The sequence below is a fragment of the Nipponia nippon genome, unplaced genomic scaffold (genome assembly GCF_047370975.1).
Source record: "Nipponia nippon isolate SJK-2023a ecotype South Korea unplaced genomic scaffold, ASM4737097v1 scaffold_3, whole genome shotgun sequence".
In the NCBI taxonomy this organism is placed as follows: domain Eukaryota; kingdom Metazoa; phylum Chordata; class Aves; order Pelecaniformes; family Threskiornithidae; genus Nipponia; species Nipponia nippon.
Genome location: NW_028262347.1, coordinates 51,688,740 through 51,705,269, shown reverse-complemented (window position 1 = coordinate 51,705,269; position 16,530 = coordinate 51,688,740). Strand labels below are relative to the sequence as shown.

General features: G+C 44.0%; 1 protein-coding gene across 1 annotated transcript; it reads left to right on the top strand.

Moving 5' to 3' along the window:
• Positions 1 to 1,770: 1,770 nt before the first annotated feature.
• Positions 1,771 to 16,016, top strand: HAL (histidine ammonia-lyase). The gene is made up of 20 exons (XM_009463935.2): positions 1,771 to 2,017; positions 2,471 to 2,531; positions 2,706 to 2,733; positions 3,029 to 3,103; positions 3,204 to 3,276; positions 3,361 to 3,427; positions 3,613 to 3,650; positions 3,731 to 3,856; positions 4,932 to 5,071; positions 6,551 to 6,598; positions 7,661 to 7,808; positions 7,893 to 7,988; positions 8,107 to 8,165; positions 8,976 to 9,056; positions 9,995 to 10,060; positions 10,161 to 10,326; positions 12,737 to 12,871; positions 13,949 to 14,057; positions 14,162 to 14,231; positions 15,313 to 16,016. Exons 1-20 carry the CDS (start codon positions 1,771 to 1,773, stop codon positions 15,460 to 15,462), a joined length of 1,983 nt encoding a protein of 660 aa, XP_009462210.2. The 3' UTR covers positions 15,463 to 16,016.
• Positions 16,017 to 16,530: the final 514 nt, after the last annotated feature.

The following is a 16,530-nucleotide window of genomic DNA, read 5'->3' as shown; positions in this document are numbered from 1 at the left end:
TATAAATTAAGGCATGAACATATCCTGTTGGATTTTTTTAATTCAAGGCATCCCAAGTTCTTCCGTTCAACTTTGACCTATGTATGTCTAAGCAGTTTAAATAAAAATGACAGAAAAATTAACTCCTAGGTGACTGAGGCTTAAAAATCAGTTTAAATTCTTTCTGTGAATGTTGTGCCACTCAGCTTTTAATAAACACAATAAAATAATGGCTTTTTTGGGACCAAAATAGCGTCATTTCCTTGTGCGTAAAGAACTTAAAGGCTTTCTTGTGTTAAGGACCTAATAAGCCATTCATTCTTGTTACTCCTCTGAATGAGTGATAGCTTCTGCTGGAAAACTCACTGAAAAGAATCTTTCCATATTTCAGGTTAGAAATTTAAGCAGTTCCTTTCATTCACTCCCCAAATCTGATGAGGCTTCTGGTACAGCACCATGTGAACGAACAGGGATTCCCCGGGGGGAGGCTCTGGCAGGAGGAGGGGGTATCTGGTGTTAGCAGGTTCTGCTTCAGGCTGTCAGATTGCAACGAAAACTGCTCTTTGGTGTAGAAGTGGTTTATGTTACGTGTTGGGGTAACATTTTGTCATAAAGGCCCATATGCCCTATACAGTGATGCGGCGGTTGGAGTTCATGCTGCCAGCTAATCCTGGTTGCTTGCTGTCAGAGCTAGGAAACAAAAAAAAAAAAAATAGTGGCAGGCACGGCTGTCGCCAGCCTCATCCTGCTCTGCTGGGGCAATGTCTGCCACGTAGAGACTTCCTCCGAGGGGTCTCCAGAGTAAAATTCCCTACAATAATTTACCCCGGGGGTAAGTGCACTCCATAGTAGTCCCTTTGTCTGAGAACACTGTTGCGGGTGGCATGGACTAGGAGTGTTGTTATTGTTTTGTCTTTAAAGGCAAAAGGTATTTTCAGCTTCTGTGTCGACATTGTCCTTGCTAAACTTTATTTTGGCACCATCTTAACAGGTATTTCTCCACGTCTTTTCTGCTTTGCATCTGCCTGCAGAAGAGGTGTGGTAGAGCAGCACCGGTCTCGGTAGTGGCAGGTGTGGCCTAATATTTGTGCTACCTGTTCTAGCACCGTCTTCCAGACCATCAGTGAAAGGGTAACGGAGGGAGACTCATTAATCTCCTCCCCTGTGATACAGAATTATGTTCTCTGACTTCAGCTTGGACTGAGCAAAGCAGGCTTGCTCCCTGCACTGCCTGCTCTCATCCTGCTCTGGATAGAGGTGTATGGGTATAATCCAGTCTCCTTTCAATCCTAGCAGCCGTGACCAGCCCATAACGGGGTGACTGTCTTCCCGCCCTGTCCCTCATGGAGGTTTTCAGTAGCGTGACCTACTGCCAGGTGACAACTCTGTTAACTTTTGCTAGCCCCTTAATTTTTTAGAACAGTTTCATTCCAGCTTATTCTGATTTATTTATCTATTCTCACTACATAAACTTCAGCTCCTAGATGTTCATTTCTATATTCCTGATATGATCTTTGGAAAAAAATTCCTGTGGTAATAGGGGTCTGGGGTTTTTTGCCTTTCCACGAAAAGGGTGTGTTCCCTGGGTTTGGTTTGATTGGATGAAGTCAGCTGGATACATTGATTTCGCTTGTTTACAAAGGTGGGGATTTTGGGGGTGGATTTTTGCCTCTATCTGATTGCAACACTGGACTCCAGCTAGACACTGGTCTTCAGGCTGTCGCGTGGTAAATGTAAGGCTGCTGCACGCTGCAGCCCTTCTCGGTCAAGGGACGATTTTGGAGAGGAAGCATGCCGAGATACACGGTGCATGTCCGAGGAGAATGGCTGGCAGTGCCGTGCCTAAACTGCACGAACACAGTCGGGTGGCTGGGAAAGGAAGCTGTGAGACGGTACATGAAAAACAAACCCGACAACGGGGGATTTGCCTCGGTGGAAGAAGTCAAATTTTACATTCGAAGGTGCAAGGGACTTGGCTTGCTGGATCTCGAAGATACAGTGGAGGATGCTCTAGAGGACAATGAATTTGTCGAAGTTGGTAAGCAAAACCTTAAGCAACGCATTGCAGAGCGACCGCGTTGGCATCTGAGCCAGCAAACTGTCGTTTAGTTTATCTAAAATTGCATCTGAGAGAGTGTCTACGATTTTTATGGGAAAATACTAAAATGCACCCTTCGTTTTCACATATAGAACTATATAAGGTATAGAAGCTACAGGATTCTATATACCTCATTTGTATATGATATCATGTATGCTGTATGATTGTACAGGATACGGAGCATGTATCCAAGGGTTGGGTGGCCCTTTTGCCTTTAAAGTACCCTAAATAAACTACATAGTCCCTTGTTGTTTTCCTAGAAGCATACAAATATATTTGGGGGTGATAACTGCAAATTAGCATTCTTACTGGTGTGTACTGCAATGAATAACATCCATTTATATGTAGAATACAGTTTAATCCTGTTCGCGTTTATTTGCGTATTTCTTCTAGTTATAGAAGGAGATATAATGTCTCCAGATTTCATACCATCTCAGCCAGAAGGAGTTCATTTGTATCCTTTTTTGAGCATTTTTTGACCATTTTTATAATTCCAGGTTTATAATTTCCTAGATTTCCCTGTTCTTTTAGCGTTCCTTCATTCTTAAAACACATTGCCATCTGTAATCGAATGGTCACTACCTGTGAAATCCTGTCTGCCCTGTATTTTCCTTTACAGAACTTTCAGATACAGCAAATACCGAGAACCAGAACAGGTAGGAATCACCAACGATTTTACAGCTCGGTAACAAATCCTGCTGTTCACCAGAACGGGATGAGATCTCAGCCGCTGCAGCATTCACAAGAGCCGAGGCTGTGAGATTGGCTGGGTCTGGGAATCTAAATCATAATGTGCTTATTATGTTTTTGTTAGCGAGTTCCTATCTTACGAATCAGTGTGAGCGAGCTTCCTGTCATTGCTGAGCTTCAACTGTATTTTTTTGCATTCTGATTATTAAGCAACTTCATAAGTGTACGTATCCCACACTAAAAGGTGGTTCTTTGGTGTAGTATATTTCTTTAGATGGCAACAGCTTAACAACAGAGGACTTGGTCAATTTAGGAAAGGGGCTCTACAAGATAAAGGTAAAGAACCTGAACGAACGCGGCTAAAAATTACATGTTTATCTTTCTACAATTAAACTTAAATAATGATAGATAAACTTATATTTAAACTATGTTGTAGCTCACACCTAAAGCTGAAGCTAAAGTCAAACAATCACGAGAAGTGATTGAAAGGATTGTAAAGGAACAGACGGGTAAATATTTTTACCTCTAACTATTAATTGTTTAGAAACCTTTATCAGGTTCCCTCCTTAACCAGCAGCGTACGTTTCTTGCAGTTGTTTATGGAATCACCACCGGGTTTGGGAAGTTTGCCAGGACTGTCATCCCAAACAGTAAGCTGAGGTAAGTTGTGTGTGCGGCTTTCTCCTTTCTTTTCAGGAAAGGGAGAGGAAGGAGCCGTTCGACCCTGTACATTTATACTCTGTGGCTAGATGAGAGGGCTGCTTCAGTATTGCCTTTTGCTTTGTGCAAAATAAAACCTGGCAAGACTCACTTGGGGTTTTATACTTTTTTTTTTTTTTCCATAGGGAGCTTCAAGTGAACTTGGTTCGTTCGCATTCTGCAGGTAATAAGAAATTGCTTGGTGTTTTCCCTTTGCTGCCGCTGTTGGTAGTGGGTTAGTAACCGAGAGCGTTGCTGTTTCAGGTGTGGGGAAACCTTTGACCCCAGAGAGATCTCGCATGCTCTTGGCGCTGAGGATCAATGTCCTAGCAAAAGGATACAGTGGAATATCCCTAGAAACGCTCCAGCAAGTTATCGAAGCATTTAATGGTAAAAAGATGTTTAAAGAAAATCCCCCTTTCCCTTTTTTTTTTCTTTTTTTCTTTTAACTGTTTCATTAAAGGGTGTAGCTCAATGGATCAAACTATGGATGTTGGTCTTTTGACTTGGTAGTTGTGAGAGATCAGGACCAAAGCTTGGCTGTGACCGGTCCTGTAGAAGATCATGGCTAGAGACTGTTCCTCTGTTGAAGAACATGGGGTGTGAGCAGGAGTCACAGGAAAGGCTGAGAGAAAGGGATGCAACAGGTAGAAGTTTGGGAAATGAGCCTCTGAGAGGTCAAGTAATTAGTTCAAGACTAAGCTTGACTGACAGCATGATTCTGGCTCTGGGTGAGCTCTTCTACAAAGGCTCAAGTCTCTAACTTCTGTCCTGTTGCATGTGCCACCATCTTTTGGGACGCCAGGATTTTTGGGTAGGGCTATTACCACGTAGAAAACTGCATGTGTTGGTGTTTGTCAAGCAGCCCCGCTTGAGCAGCACCTGTTTTCGTGAGCAGACCCCCTGAGACCTACACAAGTGTTCATGAACAAGCAGGTGAAGGAGCTGCAATTCAGTGTTTAACTCTGCAAAAGAAAAGAAACAGACTGGTCCCTTCCCTGATTTTTCTGCAGTTCCCTGGGCTCCGTTTCTTCATTTCCACACGTTCAGTGGTTTGTGGGAGTTACCCAAGATGGTTTGTGGGAGTTACCCAATGCTTAGTGGAGTGAGAAATGAAGAGGCAGCTTTGTCCACACCAGGTGGTCACCCTGCGATGGAGAGCTGAGAGGAGTGATGTTCTACCTGCCTGGCTGTGTGGCTGTAGATGCAATCACCCTGGACTGTGGTCCCCCCACTCCTAAACTAAATGCAGAACTAAATGCAGAAGGGAATTGATTTATTTATAAACTGCAGCTAGCCTGCGAGCAGGGGCAAATCCCAGTCTGCAACGAGAGTAGTCCCATTGGTGCCATTGATCATGATTGCAGGATGTTACTGTGACCACACTCACATACTGGCTTCTCTGTTTTCCAAGGAGTGTATCGAGGGGAAGCTCTAACAGGAGTAATTTTTGTTTTCTTTCTAGCGTCCTGCCTTCCTTATATCCCTGAGAAAGGGACAGTTGGAGCCAGCGGAGACTTGGCCCCCCTCTCTCATCTTGCTCTGGGATTAACTGGAGAGGGAAAGATGTGGTCCCCAAAGAGTGGCTGGGCTGATGCTAAATATGTAAGAGTCGTGCAGCTGATTGCTTTTTTTCTGCTTGCTGGCTCATTTGCCAAATTGCACGTAGCTTTGAGAGAAAGAGAGCTTTTGCTCAGATTAGTAACAGGTAGAAGTCTTTGGATTTTTTGGTACCAGTTTGAATTGGGACTAGGTTGCCTTTAGCAACTTATCCTCTACCTTGAGGAAGCTGGATCCATGAGAATGGAATAACTAACCCACATGCCACTGGAGCAGATATGAATATGCAGCATGTTATTAAGTCCTAAAGAAATATCATGCCATAGTGTTGCAATACAAGATGCTGCAGTGACATCAGTTAGGACCTGGAGAGAAGGAAAGGATGTAATATCAACTTTGAAAGAACTGTTCCTACATCTTCAGCTGCGTAAACATCAACAGTGTTTCAACAAACCCAAGATCACCTCTCAAAGTCAAAACTTCAAATACTGAGTGTAACTGGAGATTTATTGGAGGCTTATCAGTAAAATTATCAGTAAAATTTCTACTGATTCTATAATGGCTTTAAGTGAATACACAGGTTTGGACATTTCATTTTTGACAGATTGACTAGGGCTACAGGGAACCTTTGTAGCATCCTCTTTTACAAGATGGAAGCTTTACAATGGAATTAATTTTTAGTTAATTGTTATTCAGCAGATTGATCTAGTGTTGAATATCTCCAAATCTGGCCCCTCCAGAGTCTTTCATGGTAGTTTGAGCTGCTACACCTATCACTCCTATCCATGAATATTTGAACACCAGATTTATTCATGGATTGATAGCTGTACCATCACTGTAGGCTGGAGAAGTACTGAGAACTACACCGGGAGAGGAGTAGGGAAGAAGCAGGCCAGTGTGTCGTGGACCTTTGGGACCAGAAGTTACAGTTGTACACCTCTGAGGTGTGTTACCTCTTCAGTTGGAAAGGTTGAGAGGACTCTAATCAGAATCAAGGTTATACCTTTCCTCCATTTCCCACAAGAGCAATTGCCCTATGGAATAGACGTGTATAGAACTGAGTAGGACCCTTCCTGTCATTGGAGATTACCTATATAAAGGGTTAGGGAATCATTTATGAAGGAATAGTTTATGCCAAGCCAAACCTGCTATGAGCCAGGGCGTAGGCAGAACTACCTTCCCAAGATGTTTCCAGCCTTCTCTCCTATTACTCTTTCCCATCAGCTAATACATGGTAGATGTTAATGGGATGTGACAGTATCTCACTTCAATGCTCCTACTACCTTCTTTTACTGGCACTGGGAAATGAAGTGCTAGTTTGGAAGCCCAAAAATGCTGTCCTTTATGTAGCCCAGCAGAAAAAAATACTTTAAATATATGTGATATAAAGCTCTTTTTCTCTCTTCACTTAAGGAATTTGTCAATATTTTTATTTATGGAAACATTTAAGATTTAAAAGTTTTGGTGGTTGAATTACTGAAAAACATTTTTCATTAATTACCTTGTCATTAAACTCCTTCGCAGGTCCTGGAAGCCCATGGTCTGAGACCAATTACCTTGAAACCAAAGGAGGTAATAAAGTATAATGATGCCAGCTGATGAAAAACAAGTCATAGTCAATCACTAGTTGCTTTATACTTAACAATTTAAGCCTGAAATGAATTAAAGTTGATTTTAAATCAAGCTGCAGAATGATATTAATGAAGTATTATCAGGAGTGGGATTCACCTCTACCAGTGTGACCCTACTTGACTTGAAATGTCAGACCCAAGCTTGATGTTTAGATTGGCTCTGTGATCGGTGGAAAGAGATGGGCATCTTCAGAAAACACTCTATATCATCCTGAAACGGTTGTCTGAGCAGCCCTCTCAAGGTACCGATCTGCCCTTTGACCATAACAGGAGCTCAGATGACTGACTTGAACCAGATATCTGACTTCTAGATCATTAAAACTAGGTGAGATGAATCTCACTCCAAGTATTAAAGTTTACATGGGAACACAATGGATTTGAGGGCTGTGGAGCTCTCCGACAAGGAGCCTCAGTGACTGTAAAACAGCACCAGGAGCAAGAAGCCAAATCCAGTGTCTCCTAAAGGCAAATGGAAGGTTCCCATGGGCCTCAAGTTTGTTTAGAACAAATATGAAGCTAGTTTTAACTGAACTCAACAAATCTTTTAAAGCAGTTATAACTTCTAATGCTGTTTTAATTCTCCACTTCCTTACTATGATTGTTTTTCGCACCCCCCATCCTCATAACTTCTTTGATTTAACTCATAACTTAAGAAGAAACGAATAAAAATAGTATTCCATTTCCAAAGAACTGGAAAAGAATACAGATTTCCTGTACTTTCCTTGCTTAAGTTTGAAATAACATGAAACAAACCTCTTGCTTGGAACTACTGGAGCTCGAAGGGCGTCTATAATGACTTAGGAGGGTCATGACCATTGACAATTTATGTAGCAAAGATGCCCAGTCAAGCTGTGCATTTTATGATTTCAGGATGATCCAGGAAGTTGAGCAAAGGTCTTTAACTCATTCATATGAGAAGGAGAATTATCACAGAGATGGATAATTATCACAGCATGTGGAATAGCTGCAATGAATTTGCTTAACATCTGCTCTCTCTTTGAAGGGTCTGGCTCTCATCAATGGGACACAAATGATCACCTCGCTGGGATGCGAAGCGGTTGAAAGAGCCAGTGCTATTGCTAGGCAAGCTGACATAATCGCTGCCCTTACACTTGAAGTCTTGAAGGGCACAACAAGAGCCTTTGACACTGGTGGGTACTGGGCCTTTCCTGTCTGTTTGCTTAACAGCCATTGACAACAGAAGCAAAACCTAACAGTCTAACTTGTTTTACTAGATATCCACGCAGTGCGCCCACATCGAGGGCAGGCTGAAGTGGCATTTCGATTCAGGTCCCTTCTAGATTCGGACCACCATCCATCAGAAATAGCAGGTGAACTATCTTGACCTTCACCCTTTCAGGTTACACAGGTCCAGCTGGGTCTTTCAGCCGCAGCCCATATGCTTTTGTGTGAGGAATATTTGGTTTTTTCCTCCCTTGTTCCTTCTAGAGAGCCATAGATTCTGTGACCGAGTTCAGGACGCATACACGATGCGCTGCTGCCCTCAGGTAAAAACTGACTTTTATTTCCTTTCATAGCACTAGATAAAAGATGATGAAGTTACCACATCAGAAATACTGTCAGCTACACACTGCCTGACACTATTAGAGGAAGCGGGTTTTTTTTTGCTTGTCCCTCACTTCCGAGTTAGTATTAATGGAGACACGTAATTCATTGATCTCGGGCAGCATGTAACAAAGCTGTGTTCAGATCTGAAAGAGGCCAAGTGTCGGAAGCGGGGGGAAGGTGCTGGTTTCTACTCTTGCAGGCTTTGTAGGGCATTTATTCTGCATTGATGCTAAGACCATGAACTGGGGAAAGGTGTTTCCAGAAGCAGCCAGGGTGGCAGGTTGTTCATCTACCTGTAGTATCTCTAACATACTGGAAGAACTCGACCCCAGGAGTTTTAACACGAGCAAAGCTATTAAATCAGTGGAATCAATGAAAGTTAATTGATGCAAGTTTTTGTTTTCTGTGGGCGCTTTGTAAGGTTACTTCTCTTCCAATAACACTTCTGCCACTGAATAACTATCTTATCTTCCATTTAGGGTAAACCAACACAAACAAGTAAAGAATGACATATTTGGATTACCCTTTTAGCAATACTGTCATAATAACAGTAAATACAGTCTTTCAGGTGTCTAGGGTGGGCAGTGTCCCATACTGATGCTCCTGATTTTAAGAGCAAATACAAGACCGTCTTCCTGTGTGGATGCAGAGAAAGATGATGGGAAAGAGGGTGCCTGCAGCTCAGTCAGCATCCTGAAGATGAACTACATGCAGATACTAAGCTCAGGTGCTAATGTCTTTTGTTCTAGGTCCACGGGGTTGTAAATGATACAATTGCTTTTGTGAAGGACATCATGACGACTGAAATCAATAGTGCCACGGACAACCCTGTATCTTTTTGACTTTATCTCTATGTAAAATTTTACTTGGCCTTTATTATCCTTTTCATCTATATAATTATTTGCATAGGAGGCAAAAAAGTCATAACTGGCTTCAGTCAATAACTACCATTGGTTGCAACAGCAACCTCTCTTCCTTTTTCCATGTCTGCATTGGTGCATGCAAGTGTGTGTCTGGGCAAGGAAACCACGTGTGCATGCAGTTTAGAGCATGTTAAATGGTTCCTAGATGAGACTCGATATACTTATATTGAATATGTAGATAGATGGGACTTGGCAACCAAATGGACGTAGACGGATGGTGACTTGTCATATGAAACACCTGTTGGTGCAGCACGAGTGAAACCTGCACTACAGAGCAAGCTTTGCACTCAGTCAGGGAAGGCAGACAAAACGTGTGTGGCTGGTAAGCCTCATCGGGGCTCAGCCTGGTAAACTCTGTGTGCAGTTCTTGCATTAGTGCTGAGCAAGGCTGGATTCCCCTCAGCAGTATAATGATGCTATACATAACTTCACATCCATAGCTGATGCTATATGTAACGTCACATCCATAGCTGATAAGCATTACTGCCTGTAACCTGTCTAAAATTCTATCTGCCATGGAGACAGTCTTCCAAGGAACTGAGAAACTGTGCTAGGATTCAAACACATGTGTTTCTTTGCACCCCTCCCCACCCCCAATCAAAGACCTCATTTTATGTAGTCTATTTGAAAAAAACAGGGGAACACAGATTGGGTCTTCATTTTCTGAAAAGTGAACATGCAGATGTAATATAATGTGCTTGCAAATAAAAGCCTATTAGCACAATAATTAGCCTATTATCTGTCAGTAATCAGAATATCTTCAGTTAAGATATTCTGATTACTGACAAATATCTGTCATGTAAACTGTATTTCACTCATGTTTGTGCCTTAACATCTCCTTAAAGATGGTGTTTGCTGAAAGAGCAGAGACCATTTCTGGAGGAAATTTTCATGGTGAATATCCTGCAAAGGTAATTAAGCATTTGGAGAAAGCAAAAAGGAAATCTTAGTTTCTGTTTTGGTTTGTTTGGTTGGTTTTGTCATCTGGTTTAATGACATCTTCTTTTATAGGCTCTAGACTATTTGGCAATTGGTGTGCACGAACTCGCTGCAATTAGTGAAAGAAGAATTGAGAGGCTCTGCAACCCCTCGCTCAGTGAACTGCCTGCATTTTTAGTCACTGAAGGAGGTCTGAACTCTGGCTTCATGATTGCACACTGCACAGCAGCTGCCCTGGGTGAGTGCTTGAGCAATATCATCAAGAGAGCAAGCTAGGAAGACCAATTTATATCGAGGCAGTTGTAATTTGATAGTAGATACAAAGGGATCTCACCCCTGTTTTGCATCTCTTCTCCACGTGCTTTGTGCTGTCTGGGTGCAAAGTTTGAGCGTTGAGTGCAGCTGCAATTATTTCAGCTCAGGTTTCTTTATTCTGCACTGATCCATGGGCATGTTTAGCCCTCTGAGCATGCAAACACTTAGGTGGACTTTGGTGGGAATGCTTGCCTCCTTGCATCTTTATGGGATTGGCAGGGAGCGCTCTGATTTACAGAGTCACCAGCACAAGAGCTCCGGTTGAAATCAGTGACGGCTCAGGGCTGTAACTAACAGCAAACGCTGTAGGCAACAAACATACATCTGTCTGAGCCACTCTGCTGAACCTAGAACCTCTGCTTGAATAGTTGTGGTCTGTAAGCAGGGGATACCTCTATTCCTCACTTCTCACTGGCACAGGGACACCACTTGTCTCAAAGCTGGGCCTGATACCTTTAGTACTGGGTGTCTCCATTTGACAGTCAGGTCTGTACATCAATGTCAGACTCCACAGTCCTCAGGAGAGTGGAGTTCCAGGGCTGGTTATCAGAGGAGCACACTTAAAATAACCATTAGGACACTTTTGCTCTAGTACTCATGACTAAGGCAACAAGAAGCCTGCTGGCCGCTGGGATATTACAGTTCATAGGTTCAGGAAAGCACGAGCCAACATAAAGATAAACATGCTATGAGTAGAGGGTAAATTATAAGAGATGCAAACAGACAAAGGAACAGAGGATGTCAGATACACGTGTAGATAAACATCCTGCAGAAAAAAAAAGTCAATGAACTGAATCAATGTAATAAAGGAACCCTGCCCAGAGGCCATTTCGGGAAGTGGGGCTGGAAAAGGAGCTGAAGTACTCGTCCCCTTGTTTGAAGGCTGGAAACTTTTCCCTTTGGCTGGGCAGAGTTTAGGATGGCTCCAGGCCTTGGCTATTTCTTGGCTTCAGGTTTCGCAGCTCACTTCTGCAACCTGAAGCGAGAGATTCTGGGGTGTTCATGGTCTCTGCTGCAGGGAATGAAAATGACAGCCCTGCCTCCTAACTCATCGCTGTGCTGATACCAGGAGTCTATGGGTTAAAACCACCTTTCCCTGGTCAAAATAGCCAGGAATTCATCTAAAAGTGAAGTTTGAGCTCTTTTTCTTTTTTTTTTTTAAGATAACTGCTAACATTTTTAGTGTCACTGCCCATTTCTAAGGTGTTTGTGTACCAGCTAATGTTGTTCACTCTCAGGGTTAATAGATAAAGCTGCAAAAAATTTGCAGGTGTTTCGCAACACTGCTGGGTGCATCCCTCCCTCCCTCTCTGGTAGTACTGTGCCTGCCAGACCAAACTGTTTGCAGTAGCCATAGGCAGCCTCTCTGGGACCTGCTGTTGCCTGCCTGAACATGCCAGCTGGGCTCTGGCCCTGGACTGTGTGACTCCAGCCTATTTGCAATTGGTGTCACCACCTCTCTGTTGCTCTTGTTGCTTTTCTGAAGCCCCTAATTTGGCAAGGGCATTAGGCAGCATCCTGCTGGGCTTCAGAAAGAAAAGGTCTGCGTGCAGCCGGAGCACTGTAAATGCAGACTTCGTTTCTTCTCTTCTAAGGAGCAATTCTCAACCTCAAATTGTCATCGCATGGTGCCTACAGCCCTTCCTGCAGCCAAATTCCCCTCGCTTTTGGGTGCAGCTTGAGAGACTTACTCCAGGTCTCACACCCGGCTTTCAAAGCCAGGGTGCTCCCACCCTCAGGGCTGTGCGTGCCCAGAGGAGGGACACGGGCAGCCTCGTAGCGAGGTGAGAAGGGTGGGAGAGGACTTGTATCGCACTCCCGCATCTTCCTGGAGCAAGTTCTGCAAGTGCCTCAGCTCTGATGAGAAGAGACCAGATGCTGATCTCCAGCTCTCCTCTTGAAACCAGGGGAGGGGCAGTATCTGCGACCGAAAACAGAGGGAACCGATGCTCTTCGTAAAGAGTTGCCTTGGAGTAGCAGGCAAGATCAGGCTTGTATTTCAGTTATGCTGTCTGCTCTTTTTCTTTAGTTTCCATTAGGCTTTTAAGCCAGAGCAACCCAAGCCCAGAGAAGGAAGAGGAGTGAGCAGTCTTTCTATATTTGGTTAATATTTGCATCTAAAGACTGATACTGGTTACTGTTTTCAGAGGCAGTGGTAGTTTTCAAGGTGTTTATTACAAATAACTCAGTCCAGGTAAAACATCGATGCGTTCTCGAAAGAGGAGCAACAGTTGGACCTGAGGTGGTGGACAGGCTCTTTGCTCCAGGTTGGCCATTGCTTCTGCTGTCTTGTGCCCATTCTGTCCTACATTCATTGTGCTGGATTTTTGCAGTTTCTGAGAACAAAGCCTTGTGCCACCCCTCTTCTGTGGATTCTCTCTCAACCAGTGCTGCTACGGAGGATCACGTGTCCATGGGAGGATGGGCTGCAAGAAAAGCTTTGAGAGTTATTGAACACGTGGAACAAGGTAAAATCAAAATGCTGATTTCCAGACAGACCTTAAGTATGTCACCAGATTAAGATATTAGCGCCATTCTTTTTAGGTATATTTTAAGAAAAAAGAGTTAATGCATCTGAAAGAATTATCTAAAAATATTATATTAAGTACATATTTTACAAGCATTTGGATCTTTCTAACAGAAATGAGGTAAATCCAGCACTAAGTGTTTCTTGTGAAACAAAACTGCTTACTGCAGGACACTCAAAAACTTTTCTCTCTTGCTTACAAGGACAGATTGCTCTCTTGCTTTTTATTTATTTATTTGGCAGATGGTGTGCTTAGATACAGTTGTCAGCTGTTAGTGGAAGAGCAGAGTAATACACAGCACACAAATACTAAACTCACTTGCCCACTTAAGTTTATACATTTGAGTGCTCTGAAGATTTAGTTTTACAGAAATACACTTCTCGTGTGCGGAGAAATGAGTTTGAGAAACCGTGTGTTTCAACAACGTGTTGAGAAACAGTGTGTCCTAGATCCACTTGGTTCTCCTAGTTCCTTGGGTGGATTGGCTCATGAAAATGAGGAACTAATGCCAATCAGGTGTGAGGTGGGCAGATACGGTGCAAACTTCTCCAGACAGAAGACTGTCTTCCAAAGCTCTGTAATTTCAGTGGTGCTTTCACGTGGGCTCTTGCAAGCTTCATAGGCAGAACTTTCTTCTATAGCTCAGGCCCCTTTCTTCTTCTCAGTCCTAAAGAAGTTTTCTGATTTTATGATGCCCATTACTTTGGGTATTCAAGATGGCCTGGAAGAGATTTTTATGGATTTAAGACTGTGATAACTAGGAGTTCCTGGCACACTGAAAAGTCTGTATGGCAGACTACCTAAAATCTGCTTGCTAAAATGCTGGATACTACCCCCAGCACCATCCATAAAATAATCCTGCTGCTAGGCTGCCTCTCTGGGGTGTGTGGATCCACTGGTCTTTTCACATTACCTGAAACCATATCACGTTAGCCAGAACAAACACCAAGGATAGCTTTATACGGGAAACCTCACCTTGAGCTGCCAAAAATCCCTTTCACTGTTTTGATTTCCTAGTTCTGGCTATTGAGCTGCTCGCAGCCTGCCAGGGCATTGAATTCCTACGCCCTCTGAAAACGACAACCCCATTGGAGAAGGTCTATGACCTTGTGCGCTCTGTTGTGAGGTAAGACCAGGTAAACGCCTCCCCCAGAGGTTATCCATCTAGAGACTGGCTGCCAGTGGTGGTGGTTAATGTTTGGCCAATGTTCATAATATGTCTTGTTACAGGCCTTGGATGAAGGATCGCTTCATGGCCCCAGACATTGAAGCAGCTCACAGGCTGCTCGTGGAGCAGAAGGCGAGTGTTGACTTTTGGCACGTGCCGTAGGACTGTCCCGAGGAGCACGCTGCAGCTCTGCTCTGGAAATACCCTCCATGTGTTCACGGGCTGGCCTCGCTAAAAGCGCTCCTCTGCCTGGGGTGAACCCACCAGATTTTTTCTGAGATTTGGGTTTCCTTAGTTTTAATACGATAGATTTAGAAATCAATTCCTAAAGTTGCCCTGTGTAATAAATAGCTTACAGTATTAATTCTGGCAGGGGTTTCGCAGACATAGGTCCAGCTTTGAATCATTTGAGGGCAGGTCCTACACCCCCCTGCAGATCTCCAGAGAAATCAGTGGTCTCTCCAGACGGTGTTCCTTGTTCCTGGGGCAGTGAGTGCTCCCCAGCCTTGAGGCCCTTGGGCATGGTGGACTACTGGAAGCAATATGGGGTCATGGATGAGGGAATAGCAGTGGTGAAATTGGTTAACCTGGGCCAAGTGTTTGTACAGCTATGATGTGATCCATCTATTTTATTTGTTTGTAAAATAGTAAGTAACAGAAGAACTGCAGAGAGTAAGCGAATGAGAGAAGAAAATCCCAGTCCATCTTCTGTAAGGCTGTTTGCCCTGCAGCCCTTGCAGGAAGAGAGGCAAAGGAGACTGTAGAACGTTTTCCTTTTCTGCCTTAAATCCCAGCCACCATCCCTTCCCTTTTGCTTTGTCCATGCCAGCTGCCATTTTGCTCCCCCGGCCGCTTCATAACCAAGTGATTTTGTAGCAAGTGACAGCAATGCTCTCCCAGCTGCTGCACACAGAGCATTAACCTGGTAACAAGACAAGGCGCAACGTTTTCGCCTTGAATCCTTTCACCTTGTCCCCCCAGAGCTGTATCTTTTCCCATCCCCCCGTCAGTTCCATCCACACGCTCTTCTCTAAACATCACTCTGGCTGCCTCTCTGGTTCCGCTGATCAAATACAGCTTATCTATGTAGGTCTGTAATTCTCATGCACATCCCAGCGGGAAAACCACGGGGTTTCCTGAACTTGTGCATTGATGTCTGACCTGACCTTTTGGTTTTTTTTTGACTCTGCGGTTTTGCTTTCTCGTTTTGCAGGTGTGGGAAGTGGCTAAACCTTACATTGAAAAGTACAGGAGGGAACACATCCCTGAATCGAGACCCATTTCACCAACAGCCTTCTCCCTGGGATCACTGGAAATGAATACAGGTGTTGGTCATGACTGCGGGCATCAGGATGAACTTTAAGAGTTGCGGTCCTCTGGTACAGAGCAGATCCTTTGCAGGACCTTGCCTAAGGGTGGCCATTCTACTAGAAATCAACGCGGTGTCTCCAAGTGACCCAGAGGACCTGACTGTCTGTCTCAGTAGCGCCTACAGATAGCAGAGAAATGGCTCACCACTTTCCTCACACGTGAAAGACAGCTTTGTCACGATAGTCTGGTTTTGGCTGAATTTCCTGAGCTTCCCAACACAAAACATTCAGACTCCTGCTGAAACCAGTGGATGTTTTATACAGGGCCTCCTGTATTTGTTTTGTCAGCTCTTCACTTGTTTTCTCTTCATCTGTGCCACTGATACTGAACACCTTAGGTTTGATATTGTCAATTATTTTTTTTCCTTTGGGTAACTGCTGTGGTCCCCTTCATTCATCCACAAGCAAAATTATCTTTACACTTAATTCTCCTCTCTTTCGCAGATCATATGTGAGGCACAGGTTCTTGTGTAACAAGAGCATATTTAGAGCAGGTGCTTCACAAATCTGAAAATCTGTGTGCATAAAAATGTGCTACGGAGATCATTGTTCCAGAACAAATATATTGTATTCTGGTGATGGACTACACTTAATGCAGCTTTCTAAGAGCTCTGGGCTTACACCTGCAATAAATAAACTGAGGCTTCACATACAGCTGTAGCAATCTCTTTTCCTGTCATGTGTGATGATGAAAATGTGAAGCAAAAGCTTAGTTTAGAAATAAGGAGGACAGGTGGAACAGAGGCCGGGAAAGGGGGAGGAGGAGGTGTAGGAGTGGTGGATATGAACCAGTGCGAGATCTGCACGGCCATGGCTCACCAGCCATCTGCCTGGCTGCCGAGGGCCCCGTCCCCACGCACCCCGGGTTACAGCGCTGACCTCTGGCACAGGCTTTATTGGGCAAGGGAAGAGTCAAGACTTAAGACTTCACATCATGGTGTGGTGATGACGTGTAAAGGCTGGTTAACAGCCACCAGCCTTGGCACTACTGGCCTGATACCCACATCGGCAGGGGGTTCAAGCACAGGCTGGAAGTCTTCCCAGACTATCGGCTATGCTGC

Bases quoted from the DNA above. Each gene is read 5' to 3' on its own strand.
- HAL (XM_009463935.2), top strand. From the start codon at position 1,771: ATGCCGAGATACACGGTGCATGTCCGAGGAGAATGGCTGGCAGTGCCG. The intron at 2,018-2,470 runs GTAAGCAAAACC...TATTTCTTCTAG, and splicing joins CAATGAATTTGTCGAAGTTG to TTATAGAAGGAGATATAATG. The intron at 3,277-3,360 runs GTAAATATTTTT...CGTTTCTTGCAG, and splicing joins GATTGTAAAGGAACAGACGG to TTGTTTATGGAATCACCACC.